Source organism: Equus quagga, chromosome 10 (assembly GCF_021613505.1).
Source record: "Equus quagga isolate Etosha38 chromosome 10, UCLA_HA_Equagga_1.0, whole genome shotgun sequence".
NCBI classification, from domain to species: domain Eukaryota; kingdom Metazoa; phylum Chordata; class Mammalia; order Perissodactyla; family Equidae; genus Equus; species Equus quagga.
Window position 1 is genome coordinate 55,011,793 of NC_060276.1, and position 9,487 is coordinate 55,021,279.

Below are 9,487 nucleotides of genomic sequence, written 5' to 3' on the forward strand. Positions count from 1 at the left end.
ATTACTTAAATCTTCTGATTTACTTTCCTTAATAGCTAACGTCCTCTGGGCTACCTCATCTACAGGTGTGGGAAAAATATAGAACTTTAATGGGTCAATGTAGACCCTATGTTGCTTCTCCTTATATTACCCTAGTAACTTACCTAGTAACCGAAACATTAGGGGGACTATACCTTTGATTCCTCACCCCCCACAGAGGTGGTGATCTGAAATTAGTCCACCCTTAACATTATTCAACAAAATCCCACCCAAGGATGCTCGTTCTACAAATGTCTCTAGGACCAGGCTCTTTCCTTTTCTCCTTCAGGACATTAGGGGGGCCCTCTTGCCAGTGGGCCCTCTCACTGGTTGGCCCTCTCCCAGGGACTCCCCTTGCTTTGCCAATTCCTGAGAGAGTAATAAACTTTTGAATTACTTGCAATCAGTGGCTCCTGAGTGGAGTGTTTTGACATCTGATACTATTTAGCTGAAGGGAAGAGCAGATCCAGCAATGGGCCAAGGCAAACTGAAACACATTTGTAGATGTCATACCCTTAATCCTGCTACCTACCTTATTCTCTTTTCCAGAGGATGGAATTGTTTAACATTAACCCAACCACGTTGCCTGCATCACTCTGATCTCCTCTATAAGACTCAGATTTCGATTTCTTTGTATATGGGTCACGTCTTAAGAATGAGCAACTCTATTTTCAAACTGGATATGCTATTACCTCTTTACAGGATTTTATTGAATCTAATCCCTTTCCTGAAGTCAAATCAGTGTAACTAGCTAAACTAGCTTGCCTAGAGCATGTCAGCTAGCAAAAGACAAGAGAGTTAACATGCACAGACAGCAGATATCCTTTTGGTGTATTTCATAATGTTACGGATGCAACATGGTTCCTCAACTGCTGCTAGTACTCTCATTAAGCACAGTGAGCAAAGTTTTTTCTAACTGCTTTGCTTCTCCCTAAAAACTTGGCTGTAATTAACATTGAAGCTCAAACTTAGAAAACAAACACATGAGGGGAAAGGAAATGTCTCAGCTGACCAGTATGTTAACCAAATTACTCTTATCCAAGTTCAACCAGGTCGACAAATTAAAGATGATCTGGTTAATTCAGGTCATTTTATGAAGTTTCAAGCAAACTGAAATCACAACTTCCAGATTCTGAAAAGGATACTTGAAGAAATCTGGGTGTGCCCTCCAATCCAGTGAGTTATAGAGATGGCAAGATGACCACTTGGTCTCTCCAGACCCGCTGAAATGGAGCTTGGTGAAAAATGTGCACATTATGATCCATCACAGTAAGTAAAGAAAACTTAAAAGTATTCTGGATCAACATTAATGGGGAAATTTTACTTGGATATCAGAGAAGGACCTCCAGTGTACGTCCCACCTACCAAACTCATAACCCTGGAAAAACTGTAAAGGTGGTACATAGATAGAAACCTTAAGGGAGCCTTCGAACATTTACAAATGGACTTTATACAACACCCTACATCACAAGGCTTTGAAAACATACTTATGATTGTCTTCTCTAGCCTCTAGGTGGCTTTCCAAACTTGCTGAAAGGAAACGGCTCTTATTGTCACGAAAAAACAATTAGATTTTGTTTTTTCTACTTAACTTTCTAGTGAAGAGCTATGCATTTTACTGGGACCATAATTAAGGAATTTCCTAAGGTGTTGCCTGTTGGCCAAAAATTATACTGTACTTATCATCTTCAATCCTCAGGAAAAATAGAAAGAGCCAATGATACTTTAAAATTAAAACTTGCTAAACTCTCTGAAGACATAAAACTACCTTGGCCTACGCTACTCCCATTGACCCTAATGGCAAACATAGATTGTGACCTAATGAATTTGTCACAGTCAAACCAGAGATTGGGCACTCCACTCCTATTCTAAACTCCACTTTGTTGCATTAAATATGAGCAATAATGTAAATGACTAATGCAATATACTCAAACTTATCATCAACAGGGTCAAGTTGTCTTTCTAAAGAATCCACCTCCTGGACTTACAACGGAAGACAGTCTACTGGAACAGACACCAACAAAAACTGCTCTGGACCCCCACTGGAAGGGCCCCTATCAGGTCCTCCTTATCACTAACAGGGCAGCCAAGCTACAAGGAACAGCCCTTTGGTTCCTTGTGTCCCAGCTAAAAAGACATCCACCTCTGACCAACTCAAGTTCTTCTTTAACCAGAGTCCCTAACCTGAGGTTTCTGGAAACTTTTCTGAAGCACATGATGTCACAGAGGAGGCAGCTTTTCCAAAAAAGTTGGAACAATCAGACGACATCAGATAGCAAGCAGCTTCTGCCCAAAACAATGGACTAAAAACTCTGCCTCAAATTTAATATCTCCCTTTTCATCCTAACCTTGAATTTGTGCATCTCTAGAATTATCTCCAAGTACTCAAATACTTCCTATTTTTACTCTGCAATTTCTACTCTGTCCTACCCCCTTCTCCTCTCTCTCCTTCAATTCCAAAATCTTTGGCATTTTTGGAGCTCACATCCTTATGAAACTATCACCTGTAATTGTTGCTTCTGCTTACTCTTTCCCATCAGCTCCATCACTCTGCCTTATTTTAGGTCAATGCAAAATATTTATATTTTCTGTATTTCCCTTTGGTATTTTGCATTTTATACTGTAATATTTTATGAAGCTATTTATGAAATAATCTGATATTTGTAGTTATTAGGTCTTTCATATTTTTAACTTCTGTTAATTTTTTACCAAATAAGAATTTTAAAATCCAAATTACATTTCTTTATGGAATTACTGAGGAACTGCTGAGTAAAATCCAACTACCGCAATTCTGGAATGTAAAATACTGGTGTCATTTTGCACTGTTTACAGTAAAAATACTAAAAGTAAAAACTGATTTAAATTATTGTTTTCTGTGTAATTTTGCCTTACTCTTACTAAATCCTTTGAAAATACTACATTTTAATTATTTTTCTTTCCCCTTTTTTCTGTTTATTTTACTGTTTTATTCGTATTTATTTTTAAACAGTAAATAATCAAATACCAGTAACAAAACTTGACATTTTTTGGGCAAAGTTTAAATTTATTTTTCTTTAAAAAATTTTTTTATTCTCATCATTTTCTCCAATGTTCATGTTTTTAATTGTTTGGAACTTTCATTTCTACAAGCAGGAGTTTCATCTTATACACATTGAATACTGGGAGTGCTGTTAGTAGCTTTCAGGGCAGTATCTTGAGCTTGGTTGGACTGCAGAATGAGGATGCCTTCATAAACCTTGGCACAGAGAGACTCGCTATACTTGAGCATATAAAGAATTTCAGTGTCATCCATCTCCAATAGTATGCGAGAGATTTCTCCAGCTGGAGTTGGCTGAATGGATAGAACCAGAGGAACCAGCTTTTTATACAAGATTTTCTCCTGAGTAGTAGCTGATGCCAACACAGATATATTTGACATATCATGACCTTGCGTACAAATGTGGACAGGCTTCTGGATGGATACTGGCCTTCCTACTTTAAATTTTAAATGGCTGCAAACACGTGCAACTTTTTTGAATCTTTGATTTGCATGGGATCCTGACGCAGAAGTTTGAGGGTGAACAGTCTTCGTCTGGGTTGCTGTATTGGTGATATGATAGGGTGACTTGACTGCGGGCACTTGTGGTGGTCTGAAGGTGTTGAATGATGGCTTAGGTGCTACTGCTGCTGCTGAGTGGATAACATAACGCATATTCTGAGATGGATGAGGTTTGGCCCTAACCACAGGTTTGCTGAGATCTGCACTTCCACATTGAGGCTGAGGAAGAACTGGCATGAAGTTACTTGAGGAGGCTTCTGAGTTGAGTCTAGGATTACCTCCATGTCCCACAGCTGCCCTTCTCTCCATATGGTTCTGGGTGAGGAGAGCCTGGCACTCCACCTCGCCTTGTGCAACAGCCACATGCACTGGTTGGGTGATCACGGTTTTTCCATTCATTGCCATGATGGCTTCCTTAGCTTCCTCAGATGCGTAGCAAAACGCCAAAGCCTGTGCTGCAGCCTCGCTCTATCATGACCCTGGCACTTGTGATTGCGCCAAAGAGGGGAAATTCTCTTCTCAGTCCTTTATCATCAATATCATCTTCAAGATTCTTCACATAAACATTAGCACCGTTGCACCTGGTGAGTTTACCCGGTTTCATTTGCTCAAACTTGTGTTTTAATTCAGATAGTCTCTCTACTTTGTTCTGTGCTTTACCAACATAAACTCGATTTCCATTAAGGACTTTTCCGTTCATTCCTTCGATGGCTTTCTGGGCATCTTCAAAACTCACAAATCCAAAGCCTTTGGATTTTCCACTTTCATCAGTCATAGCTCTCACACTTAATACAGAACTAAACTCACCAAAAACCTCTTTAAGACATTTATCATCTATATCATCTCCAAAATTCTTGATGTAAACATTCGTAAACATGTTTGCTTTTGCTCTAAGTTCTGTTTCCCTTTCTTTGCGAGGTTTAAACTGCCCAACAAAAACTCGGCTCCCTGTCAGCAGAATTCCACCCATCTTCGCCACCGCTCTTGTAGCGGCTTCCGATTTCTCAAAATGCACAAACCCGAAACCCCTGGATCCATTTTCATTGGTTACTACTTTACGAGAAAGAATGTTTCCAAAGACAGAAAATGTATCAATAGACTTGGCAAGATTTTTGACGAATATATTGCTCACTCCACTCTCACGAAGTGACGGATCACGCTGAGACCTCCTAATAGAGTGGCTTGCCATTGATAATATCCAAGTTCATAGTGCTCAGAGCGCACTCGGTATCGGCCTGCAGCGAGAAGTTCACGTATTCGTAGCCCAGAGAGCAGCGCGAGGGCTGGTCAAGGCAGAATCGGATGGACAGGATCGGCCCGATGGTGCTGAATTTCTCATACAGCATTGCCTCGTCCACTTCGGGGTGCAGGTATCCGACAGAGTGAGGACATTTCGGAGCGGGGAACGGAAGCCTTCATCTTGAAGCTCGGTCTTGAGCGAGATCCGGGCCTGGCGCCAGGGCTGAACCTCTCTCAGTGGGAGAGAGTCAATCAAAGGACGAACGGAGGCCAGGGGTGCTCCGCCTAGGCCGTCACCGCTGTTGCAGACGGAGCGCAGCCAGCGGAAACTGAGCCTGTGGGCCGCAGGTGACGGCGAGTCACGCACGTTGCCCGCGGACATTGCCCGCGGAGGCCCAGCGTGCCGAACTGTGATGCAGTTCGCGCTCGTCCGCCGTCGGGCGCGCGGGCGCCCCGGGCCGGGGGAGGGCGCCGTGCGGGGACCCCTGACGCGTGGCCGGCCCGGCGCGACTGGGAGAAGTGCGTCGGCTCGGCCGTCTTAGGCGCCCGGGGTGGCGGGGCCGTCTGTTCCGCGGGCTGCGTGGAGGCAAGAAAGTCAGTCTCCAGGCGGGGACGAGCAGGTGCTTCGTGGTCTTGTCTTTTCCTGACTTGCTTCGCTTTTTCGTATCCCTAACTCCCCCGCTCCCCTTCTCCGCTTCTCCCCTCCTCGCCATCGCCTCCTCCCCTCTCCTCCCGCCATTGTCTGTGTGTGTGTGTGTGTGTGAGAGAGAGAGAGAAAGAGAGAGAGAGACAGAGAGAGAGAGAGAGTAAGAGAGGGAGTGAAAATTTTCTCTTTAAGGCTTCTTTTTGGGGCCATGCTGGGGAGGAAAGGGCGATGTTAAGAAAATTCTTAGTGTGGTGTCGCTGCTCTGACAGCATGAAGGTACTTAGGTTTTAAGGGGTTTTAAAAATTGTTTCAAATCTACGTGTTTAACAGTAATCCAATGAAATGCAGAGTTCACTATTTCCTGTGACAGCGTCAAATTTCTTTAGGCATGTTACTGCTATCTTTGGTATTAAAATTTTACTTTAGAATAAATGCCAGCAGCTTAAACCTTAGGTTTTCTTGCATATCTGAGGTAGGATAATTTTCAGGACTAATAAAATCTTCAAGAATTGAAATATCAGTAGGAAAATTCATGTTTAGAGCAAAATGAAAGAACACTCTATTCTTGGCCTAGAACGATGGAAATTTGTGGATGTACTATTACTTTTTCACATAGAAAAATTGATAAAGAATTGGGGGGGACAAGGAGAATTACGATGAATTCCAGACTACTCACATGCATTCCAAAATCCAAACTACTCACGGACCATCCTGTTTGAGGAATTCCTGTACCATATGTGTCAAAGGGGAATGGACCTTAGACCCAAGTTTAGGAAATCAGCAATAATTCCCGAATAATTTCCTGAACTGTAAAGAGGAATTATGTTCTCTTCTGGTTACTTCTGAATATAACCTCCATGTGACAAAATAGAGAATTTTTTTTCTCACTCTACAGCTCTTCCTGTATTTTATTTTGTCTTATCTAAAAGGTTTATGCAAAAGAATATTTGCAAATTGTGTGTAGGGCAGAGTAGTAAAATAAAGCTAACATTTATTCAGTGACTTGATTGTATTAATTCATTTAATGTATACAACAACCTTATGAAGTTGGTATTTTCATTGCTGTTTTACATGTAAAGAAGCCGAGATACAGGAATGTTAAGTAACTTGACCAGATTGTACTAGCTAGTAAGTGTCAATCCTAGAATTTGAACCCAGGCAGTCTGACACACATACTTTGTTTCTACTTCACATTGCCTTCCTGTAATAGGGAAAAAGGTTTGCTTTTCTCTTTATATGACCTGTTACTATAAATTTCAAATTATTTAAACCTCTGTGGGACTTGAAACAACAGTACCACAGATACTGGAAGAAATCTAAGATTCTAAGGTAATCTAGTGTTCATTAACACTACTAATATACTCGGCACTGTGCAAAACTTCAAAACTGTTTTCAAATATATCTATTGCATACAATTGAGCAGATTATTCACATGTAAATTCTAGGACATTTGTTAAGATCGGATGCTTTCTGATCAATTGTAGAGCTGCTGAGCTTTGAAAGAGTATTTTGAAACCCCAAGCACAGTAAATACATGTGGCAAGATGCTATACCTTCTGGGATTAAGCCAAATATGTACTTTGTATAAAAGATACTTTGTGTATTTTAGTATCAGATTTAGCTTTGGTGTCTTTTTAAAATTAATATTGTCTCTAAATGAACTTTTAAAAATTCTACTTCATAATATTTCTCAATAAACTAGCATTCTTTTTCTATGCCAAGATAATACCCTTGTTTATAATTTATACTGTAATTATCCATGAAGCTATATTATCAGTAAGGTTTAGCAATGTAATGAAAGTGAACTCTCACCTAACAGCATTGTTTTAATTAAGAGATATATAAACACCTTGCATGAATAATAGTAGTGGCATTACTGTCACTTAGGAAAGAAATTTAGCCTAGTGTCCTCCATATGATGTCATCCACACCACTAAACGTTGACTAAAGTTTAGGAATGTAGTAAGCAAAAAACACGTTGCAAGTTTTAGTATTTTGAGGATCACTAACTTCATTGTGTCAATTTGTTACAGTGCCAAGTAATGATTTTACAAATAATTAGACTTTAACAGGCAGAAACGAATCTATGTCTTTGTTGCTTTTGTGATGCATGTAATGATAGATGTGCTATCACACACGCTGTTGTTGTTAGGTACACAACATGTCTTAAAGTCCTAAAGAAAATGAAATATTACCTGTCAGTAACTGATCAGTGACTGTATAAAATACATTAGTGGATTCTCCTCTTTTAGCTACTTTTAATAGAAGCTCATTCATCATGACTTGGAGAGATGGAATGTTTTCAGGCCATTTCTATGGTAAAATGGCAGAAATTTTAAAGTCCAAAGTATAAGACATTAGTTTCAGGTTAGTAAAAATTGTTTTTATAATAATTGAGATTTATATACACTTGAGTTGGTTCCTCCTCCTCTTTTCTAAATATTTTTCATAAAGATAGATTTGGAAAATATTTTTCTGATGATATCAAGTTTTTTTTACCTATGTGTGTGTGTTTTTTTTTTTTTTTGAGGAAGATTAGCCCTGAGCTAACATCTGCCGCCAATCCTCCTCTCTTTTCTGAGGAAGACTGGCCCTGAGCTAACATTCGTGCCCATCTTCCTCTACTTTTTTTACATGTGGGACGCCTGCCATAGCATGGCTTGCCAAGCAGTGCCTAGGTCCACACCCAGGATCCAAACCAGCGAACCCCAGGCCACCGAAGTGGAACGTGCAAACTTAACTGCTGCGCCACCGGGCCAGCCCCTTACCTATGTGTTTTTGTAACACCACACTTGCAATATCACGGCCTAGTGAGAAATAACGTCTTCTTTGAATTTTGGTTGTGGTTTTTTTTTTTTTGCCATTTCCTCCTGGACTGCTCTGTGCTATGGCCATCAATATTTACATATTACAAGCAAATCTCTTCAAAATGATTGGAATTAATAACATTCCAAGCCTGATGCATAATAAGTTCCAAAGTGAGGAAAATAATTTAATAACAAGCTCTCAGATCTGTATACTGAGAAGGACCAGTTAATAGTTTTAATTAGAAAAACTAATTGCTAAAATACATGTTTACATTTTTAGCTAAAACTATACAATCTAGAGTACTTTTTTTAGGGATATAAAGATTCTTTTAAGTTCAGAATGTGAATGAGCACCACTGAATTAGCTAAAATTTTTCCAGAGAAGTCAAGTTTACTGGGCTGGAAACCAGAAATGTAATTTTCTGGTTCTCCTCTAACTTATAGAGACAATCCTTTATCCTCTTTGTACCTACTGTAATGAAGTTATTAGAATGAAAGTGAATACTGAGGTATTGTCAAGTTTCCTATGGCTAAATGGGGACAAATAGTGACACAACTTTATGTTACCTTATAGGTGGTACTGCAGCTCTCTTTTTTCCCAAACAAAAGCTATTTGACAAAGCAAAATAGGTTATTAAAATTAATATCCTCATATGACATGAATTTTTACATTGAGATTTTTGCGTTCATATTAATATGAATTGCAAGTTTCTCAAATTTTCTTTTCAAAATTGTCAGCAAGTTGATATTTTTTATTCAACAAACACTTACTAAAACATTAACTTTTGATTCTAAATTTTAGGACAAAGCTGGGAGACTCCACTGTTCCAGGAGTAAGTGATAGAAATGTTCACAATCAGTCAGAAAAATTTTTCAGTAGATTCTCTCAATGTTCTACCAAAGGTAAGGTAAAGAAATGATCAGATATTACCTGGATGAGTTTCTTGGCCCTTCAATAGTAGTTTCTCTATTTAACTGTTAAACTTTGTATTAGGCAGGGTTTTCCAGAGAAACAGAAACAATGGGATGTGTATGTTATATACACAGAGAGAAAGAGGGGCAGGAGAGACAGAGAGATATGTAAGGAATTGGCTCATGTGATTTTGGGGGCTGGCAAGTCCAAATTCTGCAGGGCAGGCTTGTAGGCTGCTGACACAGGGAAATGTTGATATTGCAAGAGTTGAAGGCAGTCTGGAGGCAGAGCAGAATCCCTTCTTTCTCAAGGGACTTCAGTCTTTT

General features: G+C 39.7%; 1 protein-coding gene across 1 annotated transcript; it reads right to left on the reverse strand.

Annotated features, from left to right (window-relative positions):
• Positions 1-3,160: 3,160 nt before the first annotated feature.
• Positions 3,161-5,508, reverse strand: LOC124245455 (polyadenylate-binding protein 1-like). Its single transcript, XM_046672859.1, is given in 4 exon segments — positions 3,161-3,998; positions 4,000-4,731; positions 4,733-4,969; positions 5,159-5,508. Coding segments are annotated over 4 exon segments (2,157 nt in total).
• Between the last annotated feature and the right edge of the window lie 3,979 nt (positions 5,509-9,487).